The 27,506-nt window shown below is 42.1% G+C and overlaps 1 protein-coding gene across 3 annotated transcripts in view; it reads right to left on the reverse strand.

Annotated features, from left to right (window-relative positions):
- The window catches only part of CFAP61 (cilia and flagella associated protein 61), a 257,330-nt gene that overhangs the window by 192,902 nt on the left and 36,922 nt on the right, over positions 1-27,506 (reverse strand). For all 3 annotated transcript variants that reach the window (XM_082431642.1, XM_082431640.1, XM_082431641.1), the window contains exons 8-9: positions 22,791-22,950; positions 132-223 (exon numbers count right to left, since the gene is read on the reverse strand). In XM_082431642.1, the coding sequence (XP_082287768.1) occupies positions 132-223; positions 22,791-22,950 (252 nt within the window). The remainder of the gene's footprint in view (positions 1-131; positions 224-22,790; positions 22,951-27,506) is intronic.

Raw genomic sequence — 27,506 nt, forward strand, 5'->3', positions numbered from 1 at the left:
CTCCCCGCCCTTGTCCCCCAGATCTTAACGCCAGTGAGACCTTTCCCTTCTCGGGAGTGACTCCGGCGCCAGGAACACCCCTGACCCCGATGGCACAGGCAGCACCAGGCTGGGGGGATGATCTCCGTTACCTGGATGCTCTCCCCGGCCTCCGGGGAGACAGCTTCCTGCGGCTCCTTGACTATTTGCTGGCATTCCTGGCTGCTGCTCCTGAGCTCGGCGCCTTTCAGAGAAAAAGGGACAAGAGGACAGAAAAGAGATGGTAAATATCTGCAGAGCACAGGAAATTGGAGGCAGCGTGGTCACGTGTTTCTAAACTGCAGCATATCTGAAGGATTATATTGCTGAGGGCAGCGCCGCAAGGTGGGGAGAACAGGGTCTTCGCAGCCCACTCGGATTCTGACCTCTCCATGCCTCCATTCGCACAGGATGGGGGTCCAGTGATACCTGGCCCGAGGGAGCTGTGGACATAAACTGAGGCCAGGATGGGGCTGGGCTGGGCTGCCCCCCAGGAGGCCCTCGAACCTGCCAGAGACTGAGCTCCGTGATCCTTTCACGGGAGCCCCTTTGAAGTTTGTAAACAACTGATTATCAACCTCCTGGATGGCAGGCTTTGAAATGATTTTAAGGCAGAGTATGGAAAAGACCACAATCGGCTATGTCAGTGCTCTCAGAACACAGAGATTAGCACAAGGGCTGCTTTCCCCGTGCTGGGAAATACTGTGAACAGGCATCTGACAGAGGCCACGATGTTCACTTTTCTACTTTCTAAGCAAGACCTGGAGCTAACTATACATTATTGTTTTAATATGTTCTGGAAAGTCAATAATCGGGGTAGTGTTCATATATTTACCGTTCACCAAAAACTAGAGTAGAAAAAACTTTTTTCCCAGTTTGTCTGAAAAGTTCTTTTGCCCCTCCTTTTCGTCCTTCTCCTTCTACTCTCTTTTCTTTTCCTTGTTCCTGTCTGTCTTTCTCCCCACCACAAACCCCCCTTCTCTTCCACTGTCTCACTCTCTCCCTCCCACCCTCCCCCACTCTCTCGCCACCCCCAGCCCCTCCTTTCTTGTTCACTCTGTGTCTGCTCCACTGGGGGACTCTTAGCCCTGACATCTGCTTGCAGCCCTTCGGCCTTAGCTCAGAGCAGCCCTAGGATGCTCTTGCCCAGGGGCTACCCCTCCTCAGAATTGTCCGCACATACACAGGAGGGACCCAGGACCTGCTGGAGGCCCCACATACTGGGCTGCCAGCGTGGCCTGCTGCCCTGTCTTCTTGTTTCTAAGCATCACAGCAGACGCGGTGGCACCAGAGGCAGCCTATCCTCTCCGCATCCTCCTCTCCCACTGCATTCGTTCCTGCAGCAACAGCCAGTGCAACGGCCCCTGCAGACGCCTCTCAACCCCAAATCCCCACTTACTCATGCCTTATACCTGCTTCTGGCAAAGATGCAGGCAAATGAAGTAGAATGAAATCCTAAGAGAAGAATCAGATGCCCAGGGAGGTGTAAAGGGCAGAGATGAAGAGGCATATAACGTTGAAGGTACAATGAGAGAATGGCACCCCAGCAGAGCAAGTAGCTCTTCTGGGTGGAGAGCAAATGACATGAGAGGGGACAAAGCACTCAGAATCGCTCTTCTGAAGAAAGACGCTTTGGGGAGAACGAAACCTAGCAAGCACCTGGATACGTCCTGCTCCCTGCAAAACCTTCCAGATCGTTTGTACAGTGTTTCCAGTGTTCTCACAACAGCAAGACTAGAGTGCTTTTCAGGTTAATTCAGCTTGTTATTAAGATACAATATGTATACGGCACAGTGCATGAATCTCTACGTGTATGTACCACACGTTAACAACCCCTTAAATAAATATTAAACCTTTTCCAGGGCCCAGAAGTTTCCCTCACCTGCTGTCCAGCCAACACACCTCTTAAAGGTAGCTGCTGTCCTGACTTCTACCATCACTGATTCATTTTGTTCAGCAGCAAAGTTTTTAAATCAAAAACAAACAAACAAAAAAACGTTAACAATAACTCCCTATTCTTATTTTGCACTTTATTTTTTTAAAATAATCTTTTCTTATCTTAAGTTTTAAATTTGAAGAACTACCAAAAACACTGTTGAGTTTAAAAGAAAACTAGAGTTTCCCTGTGCATTTATTTATTTATTTATTTATTTTATTGAAGTACAGTTGATTTGTAATGTTGTGTTAGTTTCAGGTGTACAGCAAAGTGATTCAGTTTTATGTATATATGTATATGTATATGTGTGTGTGCATATATATATTCTTTTTCAGATTCTTTTCCATTATAGGTTATTACAAAATACTGAGTATAACTTCCAGGGCTATACAGTAGGTCCTTGTTGTTTATGTATTTAATATACTTTATGATTAGGACAAAATTACTAAAAAGCCAGAAATTTCAGAGACTGAATTAGATTTGCAGTGAACAGTTCATCCTGGAGCCCTCACCGTCTGACAGGCTAATGTTCACAAGACAATTACCAACGACAACGACTAATTGTCTGGGCTAAAGTGTTGTGGGCGTTGCCATTTATTAAGAAGCAGCTGCCCTGCTCGTCCCCAGAGGTGGCTGCGTTTCAGAACTGGGCAAGGTGATGCCACGTCCCTCCTTCCTGTGTCTCTGGGGTTTTGTGGGGTTTAATTAATTAATTAATGTTCTTAATGTGCCCTGAGATCCTCAGATGTGAGGTGCTGTCCCAGTGAAAAGTCAAGGCGGCGGTATTATATAACACACAGCTAGAAACACGACTGAGGTTGCAAATTTAACTGTTATTTTATTGCTTACACCACCTAAGTAGCTTGGTAGTCACGAACTAGGGCTTTATTCTAGTGGGAGCGAAGGCATCGTTTACTAGCACTTTCTCTCTCAGTCAGACTGCTACCCTGAGGCGGGGTTACCATGAAGCAAATAAAGCTGGAGGTCCAGGTCCCTCCCAAGGCACAGCACCCACTATTGCATTCCTAATTTTGTATTATTTTTCTTAAAGAGAGCTCCCAAATTGTATAGACCCAAGACCTGTGTCTGCCTTGCTCTTTAACAGAAATAATACAGAGGGAAAGCTAAATAATACATCGTGAAGGCTTTAGGAAAAAGTAACAGTGTACAATCTGGTGGGTTTTGACATTTTTTTAAAATAGTGATCAAAAATCCTAACAAGATTTTTTTTGTGAAATGAAACAAAGTGATTCTAAAAGAGCAAATATGGAAGAACAGTTAGTCAACAAAATGTTAAGAAATAACAACAAAGAGCGAGCCAAATTTTCTAATGAATATTAAGACATATTATATTATTGATACTATGTATAAAATGGACAACTGATGGGAACATACTGTATAGCACAGGGAACTCTACCTAATGCACTGTGGTAACCTAAATGAGAGGGAAGTCCAAAAGGGAGGGGATATCTGTATGTGTACGGCTGATTCATTTTGTTGTGTAGTGGAGGCTAACACAACATTGTAAAGCAACCAGACTCCAATAAAAATTAATTAAAAAAATAACTATTTAATCACAAAATCCCAAAATAAAAATGGAGATACTTTTCTAAAAAAAAAAAAAAAAAGACATATTATGAAGCCATAGTTATTAAAACAGAGGGTTATTGGGAGTAGGAACAGAACAGAATGGAATCCAGAAAAGAGCCAGATAATTATGGAATGTTCATATATGTTAAAGGTAGCATTGGTGCGGGAAGAATGGAAGAATAAACTGTACAATAAATAGTGCTAACCATAAGGAAAAAAATTAATTTGGGCCCCTATTTCATACAATACACAAAGATCATTTGCAGATATATTAACAGCTTAAAGTTTTTTTAATACTTTTAAATTACGAGAAGAAAATATAGGAGAACATCTCTATTATCCTGGTGGTGGAGAAACCCTTCCTTAAAAATGTAGAAGGCAGAAGTCATAAAAAAAATATTGACATGCTAGACCCCATCAGAATTTAAAAGTTCTGTCTGTCAAAAGAACCCCCTATTTTTTAAATAAGTAGATACATGGAGAAAATATTTGCAACACACATGATAGACCAACAATTGAATTCTAGGGAAAGAGGAAAAAAAACACAATAGGCAAAGGAAATGAATGGACAGGAAATGCAAATGACCAATAAACACATAAAAAGTGTCCAACCTCAGTAATAGAGAAATGAAGTTAAAAAAATATCTCCTTTCACAGCTATCATACTAGCAAAAGTTAAAAATGCTGACAACACTAAATACTGGAAAACTAGGAGAGGCTCTGGAGGAAGGCCACTGCTATGGCCATGTTTGGTGGCAATGTATTTCCAGGCCCAACAAGAACGATTCTGGGAATATAGCCTGTGGAAACTCTTGCAAGGGGCCCAGGGATACGTGTGCAAGGATATTTTTTGCAGCACAGTTTGCAATAACAAAACAGTGGAAACAACTTAAATTTCCATCTAAGGACAAATGTGGCCCATTCCATACAGTGGAATCCTACCCAGAAGATAAAAGGAGGGTCGCAGACCTAAGCTTATCAATGTTATTAGATCTCAAACAGCTGAGTGAAGAAGCAAATTTCAGAACGTCCCATACCCAAAAGGTGCCATTTATGTAAAAAATACTGCCACAGGCTTCCTTGGTGGCACAGTGGTTGAGAATCCACCTGCCAATGCAGGGGACATGGGTTCGATCCCTGGTCCGGGAAGATCCCACATGCCGCAGAGCAACTAAGCCTGTGCACCACAACTACTAAGCCTGTGCTCTAGAGTCTGCGAGCCACAACTACTGAGCCCACGTGCTGCAACTACTGAAAGCCCACACGCCTAGAGCCCGTGCTCCTCAACAAGAGAAGCCACTGCAATGAGAAGCCCACGCATCACATGGAAGAGTAGCCCCTGCTTGCTGCAAATAGAGAACGCACGTGCGCAGCAACAAAGACCCAACGCAGCCAAAATAAATAAATAAATAAAATTAATTTAAAAAAAACAAAAAAACCCCCAAAAACAAAAGCACTGCCACAAGATGGTAGTGTTTTTTCTATGAATACGTGCATAAAAAGAGGTATGGATGGATGCATACTAACAACAATGGCCACTTCTGGGGATGAGAGGGAGAACCAGGCTTGGCCACTGACCAAAGGGAATTCAACTTTAACTGCATTATACTAACTTTTTAAAGGAGGACAGTTTCATGTATTATTAACACAATTAAGATTCCCCCCAAAATGTCTAATTATAAAAGTAAATTTCTATCTTCAGAATATTACAAAATGGTCATTTTGTTTAGTATTTTAATATTATGATTTCAGAAAAAACTGACAAATGAATTTAAGCCACTCAGCTCTAAGAAGAGGAAAGTTTAGAGGTTCGAGTTAAATTATTCATTCGACTGAAGTTCAGTGGAGAACGAGGAGTTGAGGGCACTCTAGAGGTACCGCGAAGTACATAATGAATCAGATGTAGTCCTTACTCTAAGAGGCTCACAAGTAATTAGGGTGTGAGTGCACCCCCCCAACCCCCCCCAACACACACCTCTAATGATCTTGCAGTGTGAAAGTTGCTAAAGCAGAGGTATGAACAAAGCACAGTGCGTGTTCACTTATTTATTCATACTTTCATTTAAAAATCTATATTTTACACCTACCATCTGGTAGACATTAACACACTAGACGTTGAAGATTCAGCAACGAACAAGACTAACTTGCACTCCCAAAGCAAGTCAGTAAGAGAAGGAGGAAATATTAAGCCCTGCTAGATACAGAAAATAAGAGCACGGGAGCTGCTTCAAGGTTGAGTGGTCAGAGACGTCCCTCTGGACATTTAAGCTGAGATCTGAAGGATAAGAAGTAGCCTCGAGACAGTTAGAAGATGGAAACAGTGAGCAGACAGTGCTATCAAGCATTTCTGCTGAAGAGTGGAGATGTCCTTATTTCCTGACCTGCTTCCTTCCTTGGTTTGCCTCTGACCCTTTGGTCTTCTTTGTAACTGTGCTAGTTTCCTGTGGCCACTGTAACAAATTACCACTCAGTTGGTGGCTTAAAACAACAGAAATGTATACTCCCACAGTTCTGGAAGCCAGAAGTCCAAAATCAGTACAGTATCCCTGGGCAGAAGCCAAGGTGTTGGCAGGGCCAGGCTCCCTCTGTCTTGGATAATTTCATCTCAAGATCCTTCATCACACTTACAAAGACCTTTTACCAAAACTAAGGTAACATTTGCACGTTCCAGGGATTGGGATGTGAACATCTTTCGGGAAGTCACGTTTCAGTCTAACCTCGGGAGCACCTGGGCGCTGTGTATCCACCCAAGTGCTTCCTAGGAAGGTAAACTCAACTTGTCCAAATCCGAAGTCACAGCACCTCCATCAAATGATTCACTCACTCTTCTTATTCCCATCTTGCAAAACGGTTCCACCATCCACCTAGTTTCTGAAGTCACCCTTGAGGTTTCCCTCTTCCACAGTCTTCCTTCCCCATATGCAGTAAAACATCAAGTTCCATTAAGTCTCCAAAATATCTCCCAGGTTCATCCACAATCACGCTTCTGGTTCTGCCCCTCATCTCTTTCCAGCACAGTCCAGTGGCCCTTGGAAAGTCTTCCCAGAAACTAGAAGTTGATGGTGTATCCCTTTCTAGTTAAAGATTCCTGATGGTTGCTCATCAGTTATGTTGTGATTAAATAGAATCTAGACTCTTTTGTGAGGGCTCATAAGACCTCAGCTGCCTCTCCTCCATCTCCTGTCCTGCTTCCTATTTCCTGCCACCCCCTCACTTCCCGCTTCAGCAACACTGAGCTGGTGCTTTCCCCTCATACACCCTGGTCTCTAACACCTCCTTATTTTGCACATGCACATTGTGTTCCCTCTGCCAGGAAAATCTTTATGAAAGCTCCAATTTGTTTTTGAAGTTTTGACTCAAAAGCTTTCTTTTCTATGAAGTCTATGTTAATGTTCCCAAGATGACTTAGGTATAACTCTGCTGTGGTCCCACCACAATTTTCTACCCTTCAAAACAAATCTCTGATTATAAATTCATTTGTCTTGCATGTTTATCCTGCCACTAGACCGTGCAAGGCTCACCAGGTACTAGACCAGGCTCCCAAAGGCTAGTATATGGGATGTATTAGCTGAATGAACAGCAAGAGGTTGATGATGAAGTCTACAATGATACAAAGGAAAACACTCGCAGGCCGCATGAAAGCAGGACAATGAGCTTTTCCATATTGTTCAAGGAAACAGTGACTCCCTCCTGGACTGCAGTGCAGACTCCAAGCCATAGAGTACAGTGAACTTTAGCTCAGTGCACTGGTAATTCCCAGATCACTGTCTTGACATGAGACTGTAGGTTTTAGCCTCCAACAGGCTAAACTGGAGTTTGTGTCTCCTGAGGACGGGAGAAAGAATGCCATGACAAAAATCACCAGTGTTATTCTTTTTTTGTGAACATGGGTTGTAATCATGATGCTGATTTTTCAGCCTCGCTCTGTTTAGGCCCTTTGTCATATGGTGGCCTCCACTCCAATTCTGGGCTCAGCCTGGGACCTGCTTCGGATAAGTGACATGTATTAGCTCAAAGCCTAGACCTCAAGAAGCCTTGTGTATTTCCACTTGGTCTCTTGCAGCTCTGCCGTCACCATGAGAACATGCCCCATCCAGCCTGCTACAGGACGAGAGGCACATGGGGCAGAGCCAAGGCCAGCCTAGATCTGCCAAGAGGCAACCGACCCCAAGACACGTGAGAAGACCCAGCCAAGATCAGCAGAGCTGCCTAGCTGACCCCAGCTGCATGAGCAAAATACACTTATTGTGGGATGCCACTGTGGTTTTGCAGTTGTTTGTTAGCAGCATTATTGTGGCAATGGACTACTGATGCAGTCACAAAATATAACAGCAAGAATCAAGTAAATACTGAAGCTGGTTCTTTGAAAAATACCAATTAAATTGACACTGGTGAGACTAAGGGAAAAAAAGACACAAATACAAAATACCAGGAATAAAACACAGAAACATAGGGGACATCTATAAAGTAAGACGGTAGATATAAACCCATAAGAACATTAAATGTAAATGAACAAAATACTATAATTAAAAGACAACAGTTGTCACACTAGATAAAAATAACAACAACCAAACTTATGCTGTTTATAAGAGATACATCTAACATGTAAGGAAATAGGAAGGATGAAAATAAAAGAATGGATAGAGATATAACGTGCAAATATGAATCAAAGAAAGCAGGTGTGCCATATTAAAATCAGAAAAAGTAGGCTTTAAGGCAAAAAAATGTCACTAGAGATAAAGAAGGACACTTCATAACTGATTTATTTTAAGTTCAGGGAAGACATAATGACTTAAAAATTATGCACCTAATAACATAGACTCAAAATACATAACTAAAAATTATAGACCAGGAATAGAAATTGGTACATCCACAATCAAAGCAGGAGACTTTAACAGACCTCTCATGAATTGTTCAAACAACTGATGAAATCAAAAGGATAAAATATTTGACATTATTATCAAACGTGACTGATTCATATAGAACCCTGCACCTAACAACTAGAGGATATACACTTTTTTCATGGACTCCAGGAACATTTACCAAAATTGACCATATGCTCAACAAAATTTAAAGGGTCAAAATCACACAGAGTAGGTTCTCTGACTTTAGTGCAATTAAGCTAAAAGCTAGTGATAAAAAGATAACGAGACTATCCAACTGGACAGAAAAAACGTGGTATGTACAAACAATGGAATATTAATCAGCCTTAAAGAGAAGGAACTCCTGCAACATGTGATGATATGGATAAACCTTGAACATATTATGCTAGGTGAAATAAGTCAGTCACAGGAGGGCAAATACTACATGATTTCACTTATATGTGGTATCTAAAAGTCAAACTCATAGAAGCAGAGAGTAAAATGGTAGTTGCCAGGGGTTGGGGGGAGGGGGAAATGAGGAGATGCTATTCAAAAGTGTAAAGTTTCAGTAACACAAGATGAATAAGTTCTAGATCTGCTGAAAACACTGTGACTGTAGTTAACAAAACTCCAGTGTACACTTAAAAGTTTAAGAAAGTAATGCTCATGTTAGGTGTTCTTACCATAATAAAATTTTTTTTAAAAAAGATAAATAGGATATCCCCATATGTTTGGGAGTAAATATTCTTTTAAATAACTTATGAGCCAAAGAATAAATAAAATGAAATTTCAAAAATATTGATAATGAGTACATTATAAAACAAAACTTGTAAGGTGCAGCTAAATCCAAGCATAGAGGAATACTTATAGTTTAAACACTCATTTTAGAAAAGAAGAACAACTGAAAATCAATGAGGGGACTTCCCTGGTGGCACAGTGGTTAAGAATCCACCTGTGAATGCAGGGGACACAGGTTTGAGCCCTGGTCCAGGAAGATGCCACATGCCGTGGAGCAACTAAGCCCATGTGCCACAACTACTGAGTCTGCGCTCTAGAGCCTCCGAGCCACAACTACTGAGACCACGCACCACAACTACTGAAGCCCGCACGCCTAGAGCCCATGCTCCGCAACAAGCCACCACAATGAGAAGCCAGTGCACTGCAACGAAGAGTAGCCCCTGCTCTCCGCAACTAGAGAAAGCCTGCACGCAGCAACAAAAACCCAACTCAGCCAAAAATAAATAAATAAAATAAATAAATTAGAAAAAAAAAAAAAGGAGTGAAGAATCCCAAAAATCAACCCACAAATACAATATGGGCAATTGATTTACGCAAAGGTGGCACTACAATGAGGGAAATGATGACCTTTTCAGTAAATGGTGCTTGGTCAATTGGATATCTATACTTTTTAAATGAAACAATTCCTCTGCCACAGCACACATGAAAATCAATTCCATGTGGATGGTAGATCTAAATGTGAAAGGCACACCAACATGAAGTGGGGAATTGAGCAAAGTTGTCTAGGACCCGTTCTTCATTACCACACCCCAAGACTGTCTACACTCGAGTTATGCTAAATTAAGTAATAAACATTTAGCAAACTTCTAAATCATTTCTAAAGAAGATAAAACATTAAAACATTCATTACTAAGTTTAAGTTTATATACTTTTGGCTTCTTTTTTTTTTTTTTTTTTTTTACAGAGGGGTTAAAGATATTTGGATCTGTTAATGAAGCTATTTGGATATGCCATGTCAAAAAATTGTGCTGTAAAGAAGCATATACCTCTAAAAATTATGAAATTCATGAAATTTGCTAGTATGCTAGGAAATGTTAGTATATGACAGACAATCCACAATTGTCTACTTCCTCATTTTCTCTATAAAATGAAGGCTATAATGGTTAAAAATTATAATCAACATATATAATTGAAATTACTAGAAATATTAAGGATAAAGGGAAACAATTTAGTATGAAAAATACGCAAAGAACATAGAATGTGTTTTTGTTAAGGTAAAAAAGAAAGAAATTGACTCGTTTCAGAATAAGAAATGGAAGGAATAGGACAAAACCTGAATGATACAGAAAGTTGTAGAAGGTTTATGGAATGAAATTTTATGTTAAGTGGTTGGTCAAAGCTGGTAAAGGTTGGACAGATTTACTTATAAGGTTTCTTTTTTTAATGAGCTTTAGTATCAATAACACTTGAATGCAAAACTAGAATTTGGCTTTTCCTCTATTAAAACAACAAAGTTTTCTTGGGTTATTGGTCTATCTTAATGAGACATAGCAAAGGTTTTTATTTACCTTTTAAGTAATCTGCCTAGGAAACAAAGACTCTATGTCTTATTAGAATAATTTCCTGTGCTTTATGTGGACCTTTATTATGTCCTTGACTAAGAGAACTAAGTCTTCTTGCTTTTAAAAGAGCTAAAGTTTGTTTGTTTTTACAACCATGTCACCTCCTATAGTTACTTTTAGATTCTTTAGTGTTATTTTGATTAACTAGGTAACTAGGTATTTTTTCATAGTGACTTGTGGTCCTGTAAAATCAGGTGTTCAAACCTTTAAAGGTGTTTGACAACCTTTGGTATTTTGTCTTCCCAAAATCAAATCCTAAATAAAAGCTTGATCTTGAACTGATTTTCCAGAGAGCCCCCTTAGAAAATCTCAAAGGATCTGTTCTTTTACCTTGTAAAAGAAAGATATCAGAAATTAATAGACGTGTGATGACCTAAATGTAAGGCCAGACACTATCAAACTCTTAGAGGAAAACATAGGCGGAACACTCTATGACACAAATCACAGCAAGATCCTTTTTGACCCACCTCCTAGAGAAACAGAAATAAAAACAAAAATAAACAAATGGGACCTAATGAAACTTAAAAGCTTTTGCACAGCAAAGGAAATCATAAACAAGATGAAAAGACAACCCTCAGAAGGGGAGAAAATATTTGCAAATGAAGCAACTGACAAAGGATTAATCTCCAAAATTTACAAGCAGCTCATGCAGTTCAATATCAAAAAACAAACAACCCAATCCAAAAATGGGCAGAAGACCTAAATAGACACTTCTCCAAAGAAGATATACAGATTGCCAACAAACACATGAAAGAATGCTCAACATCATTAATCCTTAGAGAAATGCAATCAAAACTACAATGAGATATCATCTCACACCAGTCAGAATGGCCGTCATCAAAAAATCTACAAACAATAAATGCTGGACAGGGTGTGGAGAAAAGGGAACCCTCTTGCACTGTTGGTGGGAATGTAAATTGATACAGCTACTATGGAGAACAGTGGAGGTTTTAAGAAACTAAAAATAGAACTACCATACCACCCAGCAATCCCACTACTGGGCATACACCCTGAGAAAACCATAATTCAAAAAGAGTCATGTACCAAAATGTTCATTGCAGCTCTATTTACAAGAGCCAGGACATGGAAGCAACCTAAGTGTCCATCAACAGATGAATGGATAAAGAAGATGTGCCACATATATACAATGGAATATTACTCAGCCATAAAAAGAAACGAAATTGAGTTATTTGTAGTGAGGTGGATGGACCTAGAGATGGTCATACAGAGTGAAGTAAGTCAGAAAGAGAAAAACAAATACCGTATGCTAACACATATACATGGAATCTAAAAAAAATAAAAAATGGTCGTGAAGAACCTAGGGGCAAGATGGGAATAAAGACACAGACCTACTAGAGAATGGACTTGAGGATACGGGGAGGGGTAAGGGTAAGCTGGGACAAAGTGAGAGAGTGGCATGGACATATATACACTACCAAACGTAAAATAGATAGCTAGTGGGAAGCGGTCACATAGCACAGGGAGATCAGCTCGGTGCTTTGTGACCACCTAGAGGGGTAGGATAGGGAGGGTGGGAGGGAGGGAGATGCAAGAGGGAAGAGATATGGGGACATATGTATATGTATAACCGATTCACTTTGTTATAAAGCAGAAACTAACACACCATTGTAAAACAATTATACTCCAATAAAGATGTTAAAAAAAAAAAAGAGAGAACAGAATGAACATAACTATGGCACACCCATATGCAGCCACCAAACAAAATGAGGAAAAAAAAAATAGATGTGTGGAGTTGCATGAAAAGCACTGTCAAACAGGAACAGATGCTTAACTTTCCCTAGGTTATGTTTGTATGGGCAAGTGTTATTAATATAAATATTTCAGGAATTACGTGAATTGCCTAGAAATTTGTCAATGTCCTTGCAGTCCGTATGTCCCAGTACTGCTTTGCCTGATATTCAACAAGGACAACATAATGTTACCAATATGCCAGTTATTATTTTAAAATGTAGTATGCCACAGAAACAACCAAGTTTCCTTGTCAACTGAGTAATTTTTAAATGAACTCTCATAAGGTCTTCAGCCACAGCCATTTAAGTCTTTTGTCATCCACAAATAGTTATTGCTTTATTCTGATGCTTTCCTGAAAGCTCTTGCAATCAGCTACAAGCCAGAAAGTTTGTCTTCAACAAAAGGAACTGTCTGTGACTAGGTCCATGTTGTCATTTTCTTAGACAGTTTTACTCACACTCCAATTCACGTCGCGTTTATTTTTTTCATGTAAGATTATATCGTACCCATTTCCCTTCACTGTCTGTAAACTTTTTAAAGGCTACTGCAGGGCTTCCCTGGTGGTGCAGTGGTTGGGAGTCTGCCTGCCAATGCAGGGGACACGGGTTCGAGCCCTGGTCCAGGAGGATCCCACATGCGGAGCGACTGGGCTCGTGAGCCACAACTACTGAGCCTGCGCGTCTGGAGCCCGTGCTCCGCAATGGGAGAGGCGCAATGGTGAGAGGCTCACGCACCACGATGAAGAGTGGCCCCCGCTTGCCACAACTAGAGAAAGCCCTCGCACAGAAACGAAGACCCAACACAGCCAAAAATAAATAAATAAATTTAAAGGCTACTGCATAGCTGTCCAGTGAATACTCACAAGTTTAGCCATCCCTCTCTTAAGGGAGATTTGGGGTTTTTTAATTTGTCTGTTTACTTGGATATTTTCTGTTCGTTCATTTTTAGTTTTATGATTAAGCTTAGGGAAAAGTCTTGAACGTGTATCTTTTTATAGATTTAGGATTATTTCCTCAGACTTGCTACAGTTGAGGTCAAAGAATATGAGCACTTAATGGATTCTGGTAACCATTTCTGGACTGTATTCCAGAAATACAACCTTCATAGCTGTCAGAAACCGAGGACTAGTTGCCAAGCTTCTTGCCTAGAACCGAGCATCTCAATTACAACACATATTTATAACTTAGTAGGCAACAGCGGGGAGAAAAACATCTTGGGTTTTAACGTGCATTTTAGTTTTATGGAAGCTGAATATTTTCCCACACTTATTATGAATAATTTTTTGTATGGTTAGTTTTGGGATTTACTTATGTTTCTCTTTTCTCTAAAAATATTTTATGTAGATTGAAATCAGCACTCAATAAAAAAAGACAAGTCTTTTTCCACACGGAGTTGGAGACATAATATATGAAGAACTGAAATAACTTTCTAGGCCCAAGATGGAGCCACTCCTGCCCAGGGTGGGGATGGGGGCGTGCCAGGTCAGCAAACCAAAACTTGGGTCACTTTCGTGTCCTCGTAAATGCAACACGACCAGAAATGCAGTCGATCCTTCAGTCAATCCCCAACCACCAACCCAACCCTGGACCTTCTCACCCCAAACAAGGGTGACTGCAGGACCCCAGCCAATCAGGTATTTTCTCTTTCTTGTTCTTTATTCTTTATCCTATAAAAGCTTCCTGCTTTCTCGCCCATTTTGCAGTTCTCTGAAAAGAGACTGTCTACTTCATGAAGTGTTAAATAAAGTTTGTTTATATCACCTAAATTGTCCTCTTTAATCATTTTAAGAGTATATATATACTGTTATATACATATGTGTTTGTGTGTGTATGTATATATACATATACAAACATACCCACTGGAGATACATACATATGTAGATCCACAACTGTACACTAATCATTTTTTAACCTTCGTATACTAAATGATGTTTTTCTAGAAATATCCAATTTCCTAAAGTTTATTCAAAAGAAATAGAAAATCTGAATATGTGAGTAACCTTGAGGGGAAATGGAACATCGTCAAACATGAACCTGAAGTCGGAACCAGCGTCCAAGGTGACTGTCCCCGGTCTTCCACTGAGTGAGCCCACGTGCTCCTGGAAGTCTGAAAACACCCAAAGCCAGAGCACTATGCAGTGGAGAAAAGGCTTGCAACCCCGTAATGAAATTAACCGGCTTCACGTTGGGCTTAGAATTCATATGTTTTCCCTTGTTGCCACATGCAAAGACTGATTTTTAGCAATTGCCTCTTCAGTTGCTTCGCTTGCTTGGATTAAATTTGCTCCGTGATATTTTAAGAGTCGTCAAAACCCCTGTGTAAACAGACACAGAACTCACAGTGACCCCAGTGCAATGGGTGCAGCCCGCCGACAGCCAATTTAATCAAGGGGGAATTCAGAGTATTCATCGCAAGCAATTGATTTTCAAGAGAAAAGTCAGCAGGATCAAACAGCCTGTTGGGATGAAAACCCTCTGAATCACCCTTACCACCGTATTTTCTAGCAACTAACTCCTGACTCCATATAGTGTAAGAGCCAAATTACTATAATTATCCTGCAACACAAGTGCCATATCAACATTATTTTAAACACGGATTTTTTGCATAATCTTTCATTATTATCATTCAGTCTCCCATTTGGAAATATAAAACAACAACAAAGTGCGATCTACCCCCAAAAGAAGAAAGGTCACCAGAGAGAACAAATAAAAGGGCTATTTACATGTGAATGTACTAAGAGAGGTGTGTTTTACAGTCAAATACACTCTTGAAATTCATTAAATGCCTTCTCCCCTGCTTCATAAATATGGGCAAAAGACACATCGCCTACTGAGAAAATAATCCCAGTACATAACGATCATAACGAATATAAATAACGCCACTTTTCTTTCAAAGACCTCCAGGTCCTATATACAAATGCATTTGTATTTCGACCACTGAGAAACGAATCTGCTTGGTGGCGATCGCAGCAGAATCATCACTTAACCAGTGGCTCCCAGTGCTGAGGGGAGTAGGAACGTGGCTCCCAGTCATCCTGCGCTCTGCGTAATAACGGAGTCTTCAGAGGGTATCCTCATTCGTTGCTGCTGTTTTTAAAGATTTCAAAAGGGCTTAGAAACCAGTATCTGAATGAAGGTGGAAAATCAGCACTAGGTTTTATTAAATAATCAAAAGGCTTCCGGGGCAATGACCCTGACAAGACTGGTTGCAAGTCTGGATGGCCTCCTTCCTGGTATGTTACCGGCCCAAGGGTTCCACCCAGGGAACCCATGCAAGAGTTTATACTGTTGATGAAGTAAAAATTCGTATTCTAAGGCAAGTCATGGAAAATTTAAACATAAACATTTTTCTCTGCCCCTTGTTCTCCTCTCTCCCCTCTGCTGTGTATCTGCGTTGTGTATCGACATTATGCACGGACCAGACCTCCCCACTGGCGGAAGTACCTGCTCAACCATAAACAGCAACATTCTCCCTGCACCCACAAGACAACTCCTTAAAAGGTAACATTCCTTCTTGACCTTGTAAGGGGTCACAATGACCCACGACTTTGTACTTAAAGATCTGGATTGTGCAAACTATCTACATCATTTAATGTACAGCCCTCTGTCTCAAAAACCTGTGTAACTGTGCTTTGACCTCTAAGGGGTAAAACAGTTCTCAGAGCTTTCTGAGAGGTTGTTCCTAGGTTATAATCCTCAATTTGGCTCCAATAAAATTTCCCGTTTCTTTCTTAGATTGACTGATTAATTTTTCGTCGACACTGCCAACCTTGGAGATAATCATGTCAGCCTGGGCGTAAGTCTGGAATTATTTATTTGTTTTGTCAACATCTTTAACAAAGCATTAGAACTCACATAGTTACTTCTAGAAAATCAAAGTTGACAAGAGTGGCTAAAGTTTTAGAAGAATGCAATTTTGTTACCTTCATATACTAAAAAGACATTTGGTGGTTAAAAAAAAAAAGATGAAATTTAAATTGTGACAAATATGAGTCAGTATATCAGGCTTTCATGAACATTAAGTAGAAGGGACCTTGTTGCCATGATCGGCATTATTACCATACAACCTTGACCACAGGGCTCCAGAGAACCGCTGACACTGGATTCTAGGTATTACACATTGAATCGTGTCCCCACAAAACTCGTGTTTAACTCCTAACCCCTGATACCTCAGAATGTGACTATATTTGGAGAAAGGGCCTTTAAAGAGATAAAGTAATATGAGGTCAGATGGCTGGGCCCTTAAGCCAATGTGACTGGTGTCCTTATAAGAAGAGGAGGTTAGGACACAGACAGGAACAAAAGGGAAAACCACATGAAGACACAAGGAAAAGAATCTACAAGCCATGGAGAGAGACCTCAGAAGAAACCAACCCTGCTGACACCTTGATCTCAGATTTCTATATTTCCAGAGCTGTGAGAAAATGAATTTCTGTTGTTTAAGCCCCATGGTCTGTGGTACTCTGCTAAAACAGCCCGAGCAAACGTATACAGAGTCCTAGTGGGTCACTAGTTCAATAACTACGGAACGTACCAGGTGGTAAATACATGGTCTGAGATACAGAATGCAAACCTCTTGGCAGAAATACTGCTATGCTCTGTAGATGAATGTTTCATCCACGTTCGGAATCCAAGTTAAAAGAAGAATAAACTAAAACAGAAAGCCACCCAGGCATATAAAATCTAACCTTAGGAAGAGAGGATAGAAGACCTGGGCTATCACCATCCGATAAATCAGACTCGGTTTAGCCATTGTTTCTTAGCCCTGCCATCTTTGTTCCAGACATTTCCTCGCCCTGCAGAGGAGAGACCCTGAGGTAAGAAGCAAGTGTAAGTTCCATGAAAGAAATTTAAACAAGACACAAAGAAACATTTCCTTACAGCAAGAGTGATTTTCTTTCATTTAAAAGGCAACATTGCTATGTTTTTGGATGAAGATGTTATGAAAATTATATTTCAAAGGGCCTTTTAACTGTAGAGTAAGGGACTTGCCTGGTGGCGCAGTGGTTAAGAATCCGCCTGCCAATGCAGGGGACATGGGTTCGAGCCCTGGTCCAGGAAGATCCCACATGCCACGGAGCAACAAAGCCCGTGTGCCACAACTACTGAGCCTGCGCTCTAGAGCCCACGAACCACCACTACTGAGCCCGTGTGCCTAGAGCCTGCACTCTGCAACAAGAGAAGCCACCGCAATGAGAAGCCCTCGCACCGCAACAAAGAGTAGCCCCCACTCGTCGCAACTAGAGAAAGCCCACGTGTAGCAACAAAGACCCAAGCAGCCAAGAATAAATAAATAAATAAATTTTAAAAAATAATAAAATAAAATAAAGGTAGAGTAAGCAGCACTTTTCCTGGGTGGGTTGGTTATAAGGGGCTGCCTTGGATATTCTTCGGGACGCCCATGATTCTGTTGTATGAAATTGTATTTCTCCCTGCCAAGGGCACGTCGAGGTCACAGAGACTCTGTGTGGTGGGCCCTGTGTACGTACTGAGATTCACCTTTCAGGGCTCTTTCAAAACCGAGACTCCCACTCCCCAGGTCACACCAGCCGACGTGACAAACAAAAGTTTTGTCTTCCACTTGTTTTCAGTTTTTTAATTTTAACTGGTAAATGTGTCGATGCCAATACAGCTGTGGAAATGCAGGCTGTGCCCTATTTTGCCTTCTGCGTCATCAAGAAAATTGCCAGCTCATTCTGGTTCCAAAGTCTTTATTGTGATGATGCAGTCAACAAAAGACAGCCTGATTTGCAGTCGCTGGGCAGGGCCAGTGGTGGAGCCAACTGGAAAAAAAAATATTGTCTTGAGCCATTGTATTGTCGCTGAAGGAAAATATTCATAAACTGCCAGCACACGGTCGCCGCTGCGTGTTCACTAAGCTTTCAGACTCTTGCCATTTGAGGGATCTTAGATTTCATTTAGTACAATCTCCTACACAAGCAGAAAGCCCTTTCCTGAGCAGCTATGACTCTTTATGAATTCTTCCAATATTCGGGGAACTTGCTACTTCTAAACTAGGTACTCCACTTAATAAAAAATAAACTTTTACTAGATTTTCCTTATACTGGGACAAAATCTGCATCCTTATGAGGCAGGAGATAGATGGGCCCCAGGCTGAGCAGCTGGAGTTTGTCCCCTGTGGACAGATACTCCAAGGTAGAGATAATAGCAGGAGGCTAATAGGAGAGGCTGAGCCCCGCCCAGATAAGAGATAGAGACCACATATTTCTCATTCTCGAGGTCAAGGAGAACTTCCTGACTACACATGCACAGAAAGGCTCCTTGGAGGTCAAAAGGGGAGTGATATCAACCTACCCATAGTCCTCTCCACTAGAATCCATCTTGACTAAGAGATGCGCACGCACACATGGGAGAACCCTGAGATAAACCAAATATGGACTCAGAACCAGGCGAAGCAAGATGATTGGCCAAAGGAAACCCAGAAGAAATGCCCCATGTAAGTGATTTAAACTACCACACTCTCTCTCAGTCCGCCCGTGTGTCTATTCACACGTACTCTCTTTCCTCCTAATAAACACTTTGTTTTACTACTTTCCGACTGTGTGGGAATTCATTTCTGCAAAGCCGAAGGGGCAGGGCCTTGTCACTGGATATTGGTCTACTGGCTAGGATTCAGCGCTCTCACTGCTGTGGCCCAACCTTGATTCCCGGTCAGGGAACCGAAATCCTGCTTCAAGCCGCTGCAGGCCGAGGCCACCCGAGATCACTTTGACTTTGTTCACATTGGTTCCAGTTTAGTCCCAAGGTTTAGTAGATAAAAACCCAAATGTACAAGTGTGTGTAATAATTTGTATATGAAGAATAGGTGACTAAAAAAACGGGATCATGTAAAAATTATTCAAGTAAAATGCAAAGTGAATGTGTATGGTTACACTTTTTAGATCCAATGGAAACTTCCGATACGGCTGAAATGATGAGACAGCAAGCCAATCACAATGTGTGCAGCAGCTAAAGAAGGGGGACCACTGTGTGAGCTCAGGAATGTCAAGCCGTGACATTGTTATTCTGTTTGGAAGGGTGGAGGTTCATGTGAAATTGCAAGTCTCACGGCTGGTGGGAAAAGAGCAGACCTTGCGTCCAGGATTTGAGAACAAGAGTTCATTTGGGAGGTGACTCCAGGAAGCACAGTAGGGTGGTGAGGAAGAGAGAATGGGAAAGGAAGGCAGCTAACAAAACACATGGCATCACACAGATCACCAGCTAGAACTTAATCTCCTGGAGGAACGTTGAGAAACAGCAAAAAACTTGTGTCTCAGAGCTATCCCACCCGAGGGGTGAGGGAGCTGGGGTATTTATACCCTGACTCCTGTCAGTTGTGTGTAAATAAATGTTTTCACAGCTGGTGGGAAAAGACTAGACCAGCAGTGTCTTGGGGTGTGTTCTCTCAGAGGCAGAGTATGAGTCAAGGATTCAAGCATGACTGTTTACTTGGGAGTTGGTGGAGAAAGTAGCAGTAGGGGTGCAGGGACAAGAAATAGGGAAGCAGAGGCTGCTCCTGGGGTGTCAATGTCCTGGCACTTCCAGCCTGCCTCTGGAGCAGGGCAGAGTGGCCTCACACGGTTCTGGCAAATCCCACAGACACAGAGGTGGAGATTCCAGAAGATGGAAGTTGTCCAAAGCACTCGTGTGCACGCGCATACACACAGACGTCACCGAGAACTCCTAAAAGTGATAACTCATTAAATAACTCATTGAAGTGAAAAAATTGATCATGTATTTGTGTAGTAGACCCACCATTGGAGTTTTCAATCACAGCCATCCTAGATAAGAAGTCACCTTGCCAAGCCAAAGCCTCGGTTGGGTTCTGGGTGAGCCCCTGTTGAGCTGTAACACCTTTCGGGGGTGTGGGCAGGTGTCACTTTTCCTAGCTCTCCTACATCAAGTTGTGAGGATAAAATGAGATGATATATATGAAAATCCTTTGAAAAGTAAAAAGCATAAACAAAATTGAAGGCATAGGGCATAATGGTGTGTACCCATTGAAACAAGCATTTTAGTTCATATTTTAGAGAAATTATATTTCCTTTGACTTGAGACTTTCATCAGAAAAAAAAATGGACAGCAGATCATAGGACATTTCAGATTTTCTCTGGAGCCTCATTCTTTGCTGCTGTTGATGGGAAGATCGCAGCAAAATGTGCTGATGACTCTTTTCTTAGATATAATGAGCTGCTGACGATTTGAGAATCCATCCCTGAGTTATTTGGAAGTCTACAATAGTGCTCCCTAGTGACAACTTCATAATCACCTTTCCATCACTGAACATAAAGCTGGATTTTCAAAAGTAAACAAGGCACACAAAATAACAAGAGAAGTTTTCCTATCTCCTTTACTTACCATCCTGTTCTAGATCAACTAATTTTAAGTAAAAATATTAAAGGTGGTAGAGAGAAGTAAGACTTCTTTCAGCTTCCATATCTCTGGGGCTTTTTGCTAGACAGAGGTACTAGATAGATTATGTGTGTTTTGAAGTCCAGGGTTCAGCCTAAATTTTGAATTTTGTTCCTTCCCATAAAGTTTCTAAGATAGGAACTTCCGAGTCATTCTGTGTAACCTCAGAGCCACTCAGAAACACACTGGAAAGGACTATATCTTTTCAATTTATTTTTAATAATGACAACAGTCAAGGCAGAGGAAAAATGACTTCAATTTTTTCAGAACTTACTCTGTGTTTGGCACAGAGCTAAGGATATCATGTAGATTCTAATGTTTAATCTTCCCAACAACTCTTTGGGTTCGATACTATTTTTATCTCCATCTTAGACATGACAAAACTGAGCCATAAAACTTACTTAATGCTGCCTTCGAGAAGAATTTATATTGTATTGATACATTCGAAAGTGACAATGATAACTTTTTGTTCAGGACTGTCTCATGCTGAAAAGTCCTTCAGAACTCTCCTGCGTCTCTGCTGAGAAGCAAGGGCAAGCCAGCCTTCACCATTAGACAGTAAAGACCTCAAAGCTCTCTTTCGGGAAGAGCGCCGTCATCAGTACAAAAGGGAACCACCTCTCCAGCTTCAGCTCTGCAAGTTCTTTGTAACGACTGTGAACATTCAGACGAGCTCCCTGCACTTGGTTTCCCGTCCAGCAGGTAAGATCTGCCAAACCCACACCTGCCGTTGTTTAGATCAACAAGTCCTCTGCTTGTCAATCATGCCCCCAACACGCTCCTCTTCCTGTTTTTTTGAACAGTCTTGGTATAATCTCTCAGACACAGGAAAGTAGAGCAATTCAAAACGCCCCGATTTTAACCTGGGAAGACTCAACTAGGTGAAAGGCCAACCACAAAGTGATAATAATGACCGCTCGAAATGATGGTCCATGCTGACTGAGCGCTAACTTTGCCCGAGACACTGAATAAAGCCCTGGATGTGAGTGGTCTCGGCGAGACCCCACGTGGGAGGTATTACTACTATTCCTATTCTATGAATGAGGAAACCCAGGTTTGGAGAAGTGAATTTACACACTCTCCTTGCATCTGCCTGATTTAAGAACCGAAACACTTAACCTCAGAGATACTCATGGATACAGGAAGACCTCATTAAATTAAAATACCAAAGTTTGGGATGACCTAGTTTCACTTGGTGAAAATCCTAATACAGACATTATTTTAGAATCAGTGCAAGTATTGACTACTTGCAATAGACCTGTATTACATAATAATTTGTTGAAGACATAAACACAGAAGCTCTAACTGCTGGGATTAAAACTTAAAGGCATATATGAAAAAGAATATATATGTATATATATACACATATATGTATAACTGAATATATATGTATATGTATAACTGAATCACTTTGCTGTACACCTGAAACTAACACACATTGTAAATCAGCTATATATTTCAATTTTTAAAACATTTTAAAAAGAAAAAACTTAATATAATTTCTCGAGTTCTTGACTTGAAAAATTCACTCATCATATTCAGGTTTTGTGTTGTACGTGTGTGTCTGAGTAAAATCCTGAAATGCTATCAATTATTTCCCCACAGCTTACCTCTAACAATGAACATCCTGAAGGTAGATGTTCTGAATTCAGGAAAGCTTCAGTGGCAAGGCTGCAGTGCACCCTTGACTCCCTGTGCTCACAGATACATGCACAAGAATGAGATGGACCAGGAACTACTCCTGAAAGGGGACTGGAGACAGAGCTATAGTAGGTGCCACCTAGTTCCAGCACATAGCCAAGAGCACAGCACAGCATGTAAAGCTTGAATTCCTGACACGCTCCTGTGATGGCCACTGTACCTGAACTTCCTTGAACGCTTAGCACTTGGGGTGGCTCCAGGACGTCGTCGGGATGCGGGGTGCAGAGTCCGTGGAAGGGCCCCAAGTCAAAGCACTCATGCAGGAGCTGCATGTTCACGCTCGAGCACACGCTCATGAACCCGACAGCTACACCTTCCACCTGAAACGTCCAAAACATCTCATGACTGTCCGACCTCAGGTGAATGCTCATCATGAAACTCCCTGGAGCCCCAGCCCATGGGCACCCGGAGATGTCTGAGGGAGGGAGCAGCCCTAGTGTCCAGAGCAATGCACGGCATACAGGACAGGCTCAAAAAACGATGCCATGGATGACCACTGTGGGCAATCCCAGAGGTGGGTATATAACTTAGGGAGGCCACCAGGGTGTTCTTTAGGGAAAACTCTTTGGAACTTTGCCTAGACAATGCCCCTGCCTGCCCCATACCCTTTTATTTCCCCACTGCAAGCCCAGCCCTCCCATCCACTCTCCTCCCCTCCACCATGCGGTTCTCAGGAAGACTGGCCATTGTTCCAGTGGCCATCCGGTTGACCCCCGGTTCAGAGAAAATTCATGGTCGTTCACTCCTCATCAGGTAGGAACTCTTTGATTTTCTTAAACTCATTTATTTGTTTGATTGGATGGTCTCATGGGGAGGAGATGTGAGGAAGGAGGTTTGGTGGGAAACTTTGAGTGAAATAAACTCATTGCACCTGTTCACCAGGTGTGTTTGACCTACAACTGCATCACCACCCAGCATCCTACCTGATTCTGAACCTCTTGTAATGGCCCTCATCATTTTAGGCCTTTGATGAGGAATACATAAATGGGAAGATGAGGGTGACAGTGTGACATAATAAGAAATATTTGGTCTTCATCCCTCACTCCTGGCACAAAGCTCCTAAAACACTTGAAATTTCCTGAGAGGAGCATCTTTTGTTTTTCATAATTAAGCCCCTTTCAATCACACCTGAGTTTACACTAAAGAGGTGACTTTCGGAGCATGGGAGCTAGTTACCAGAGGAATCAACCTTGTGATTAGAGGGTTGGAACTTTCAGCCCCGTCCCCTCGACCTCTGGGAAGAGGAAGGGGGCTGGAGATTGAGTTCAACCACCAGTGGCCAATGATTTAATCAGTCGTTAATGGAACCACCAGAGAAACCCCTAAATGATGGGGCTCGGGATCTTCGGGCTGGTGAACACACTGAGGTGCTGGGCGGCGGTGAGCCCAGAGAGGGCATGGAAGCTCCCCACCCCCTCCTCCCCACCTCCCCCCACTCACTTCTTCCATTTGGGCTGTTCCTGAATTGTATCCTTTACAATCAATCGATGGTGGCAAGTAAAGTGTTCTCCTGAGTTCTGGGAGCCTTTTCCAGCAGATTGTCACACCCGAGGAGAGGGTCATGGGAAACCCTGATTTATAGTCGGTCAGTTGAAAGTACAGGTGACAACCTGGGTCTTGTGACTGGCATCTGACAGGGGCAGGGGACAGTCTTGTGGGCCTGAGTCCTTAAACTGTAGGGCCTGTACTAAGTCTGGGCAGTGTCAGAAGTGAATCAAACTGCAGGACATCTAGCTGGTGTCTAGGAAGCTGGAGAGTTGGCTGGTATGGGAAAAATGCAACACATTTGGGGTCATAAGTATTGCGAGTAGAGGAAACAACTTATCTTTTTGTGAGTAACTAGCTGAGCTAGTACCTATTACTGGTACTGAAATATTATAAATTAACAACAAATTTTAATTCTATCAAATTTTAATACCACATTGAGAGATGACTGTGATTGAAATTCTTTATTATGTTCCATCGGTAATTCTGTATTTCATTCTTCTCTGCAAGGAAAGCATTTAGAATTTTAAAAGAGGCGAGAGAGAATGCAGAGTTCTTAGGTTAACTAATCTTATTTGGTGGTAATTATTTTGCGATATGTACATAAATCAAAATGTTAGGTTGGACACCTTAAACTTATACAATGTTATGTGTCAATTATATCTCAATAAAACTGGGAAAAAAGGAAAATAAATAAATTTCACATAAATAATTCCTTTGATCATTATGTGACTTTTAAGCAAATTCTGGTGACTGATTTGACTCTGACAGCTCTTATAAGAAACCAGCATTTACTGGGCGGGTGCGATCCCACCAGAATTCAGAATTTATTTCTCTAGACAGCCATTCCATCCAGGAAGCAGAATGCAACAGGACTTCCCTGGTGGCGCAGTGGTTAAAAATCCGCCTGCCAATGCAGGGGACATGGGTTCAATCCCTGGTCCGGGAAGATCCCACATGCCGCGAAGCAACTAAGCTTACGTGCCACAACTACTGAGCCTGCGCTCTAGAGCCCGCGAGCGACAACTACTGAGCCTGTGTGCCACAACTACTGAAGCCTGCGCGCCTAGAGCCTGTGCTCTGCAACAAGAGAAGCCACGACAATGAGAAGCCCGCGCACCACAACAAAGAGTAGCCCCCGCTCGTCGCAGCTAGAGAAAGCCCACGTGCAGCAACGAAGACCCAACACAACCAAAAATAAATAATAAATTTAAAAAAACAAACAAACTCAACAATCGTCAGCATTCCCTGTTCCTAAGAATGCAGCATCATTCCATAAATGCCCAGTCAGAGAAAATGGTTAATACTTTAACTTCCTAAAGTAGAGAAAGAAGCTACAACACTCCTTTAAACAACAGAGAAAAAAATTAGGTATTAAACTGTTTGTTCTCAAATGTTCTCTTCTGGTTTAAAACCACTTGTTCTCAAAGATGTGTTTGAAAAGTAAAGACTCCCTGTACTTTCTCCCAAATACTGGAATACAAAAAGAATTTTTAAAAATTAATTTTTTCCATGCATATTCTTTTCTTTACATGCTCCCCAAAATACTAGCTGTAAAAGGCTGGATTTACACAGCTGTTTTATAAAGCCATCGACACTTTAATAGAAGTCCAAAATACACATTTTAATTTTTTTCCCAAATAACAAGTGATTGTTTGTCTTGTTTGCACGCGTGAACAAAGGCTGCATAGCCACAGTTGTCTGGCTTCTCTGTAATTTTAGGCCCAAGACTCAGCAGACGCTGATTAACCAATCCCTCTACCATATGTGCAGAGAGAGCCGGCCAGCCTCCCTCTCGGCAGGGAAAATTGGCATCCATCTTGGTTCACATGGAGATGTCCTTCTCATCTAGAGCCACGCTGGCACGATGCAACTTCCATGGCCTGAAATACCTTTTGCTGGCTTCATGGCGAGCTGCATGTGCATGATAAGAATGTATTATTTATAAGACTGCTGTTCGTAATGAGCTATCACGCTAATGGCTCGTCATGTTTGGAATTTGATTTCAAATGGCATGGATCACACATTCTGATGAAAACGAGAAAAACACGCTTCACCATTAGGAACAAAGATTTCACGTTCTCCAATTCTGCAACCTGTTATATTCCCATCTTTCATCTCAGGACTGTGACAATTCACAAAAGTGAAGAATGACGGACTCAACAGAGCGAGGACGTATTGTGGCAGTGTCTGCTTTCTCCTTCGGGTTTCTTTGGGATGACTGCTCTGATTTGAGAAGCACTGTTCTTAAATATGAATTTGTGGGAGTACTCAAATGCATCTTTGTGTGTGTGTGTGTGTTTTCTGGAAAATTAAATGGATTTGCTGGACTTTTTTTTCTTACGTGTACAGTGAAAAGGCACTGATTGCTGGCTGCTGTCTGTCTTCCAGGTAACCAGTACTTTCCACCACAAAGGTGCCTTTAATTCTCTCACACTGGAGAGCCAACTGGGAGTTTGTTGTTGTCCTTGGCTTTCCCTGAGGACCCGTATGACGACGCATAAGGGCTCAGATCGCTATAAACCACGCGTGCAGGGGCCGCGCCTTCACAAGCAGGTCCCTTTATCGGCCCGTGTGCCCTGCATCGTTCATGCTTCCATCTAAAAAGCCCTACGGGGCTTCCCTGGTGGCGCAGTGGTTGAGAATCTGCCTGCCGATGCAGGGGACACGGGTTCGAGCCCTGGTCTGGGAAGATCCCACATGCCGCGGAGCAGCTGAGCCCATGAGCCACAACTACTGAGCCTGCGTGTCTGGAGCCTGTGCTCCGCAATAAGAGAGGCAGCGATAGTGAGAGGCCTGTGCACCGCGATGAAGAGTGGTCCCCGCTCGCCGCAACTAGAGAAAGCCCTCGCACAGAAACGAAGACCCAACACAGCCAAAAATAAATAAATAAATAAATAAATTTAAAAAAAAAATAAAATAATAAAAAAATAAATAAAAAGCCCTACGTCACCCACCCCTTCTGGGTACCCTCATTGTGACCACTGCCAGCTCTGATCCTTCCTGCCTGATGTCAAAGGCAGGGCTGGGCTGGCAGGCTCTGCCCCAGTGCCTCCTCGGACCGCTACTGCCCACGTCGCGGATGCTGCCAAGGCAGACGCTCTGCCCATCTGTCTCTAGGAGCTGCCCTTGGCCTCCAACCGCCCTGCCCTGAAATCGCAGTCTGGAGGAAACACCAGATGTCAAGGTCAGCCAGGATAAAGTTATGAAAAGCAACTTGCAGCAAAGTGATGACTCAGAACTCCTCCAAAGTTGCGATGAAGTCTAAGAAAGTGCTCGCAGTTAAAAACCTTTAGTCGAGGGTCCCCCAGTGGTGCAGACATGGCTCTCAGGGCATCCACACCCATGGCCTGTGACCCATGGACGGGTTTGGGAAGGGACAGGCTTGGTG

Source organism: Balaenoptera physalus, assembly GCF_965194825.1.
Source record: "Balaenoptera physalus genome assembly, chromosome: 16".
Taxonomy (NCBI): Eukaryota; Metazoa; Chordata; class Mammalia; order Artiodactyla; family Balaenopteridae; genus Balaenoptera; species Balaenoptera physalus.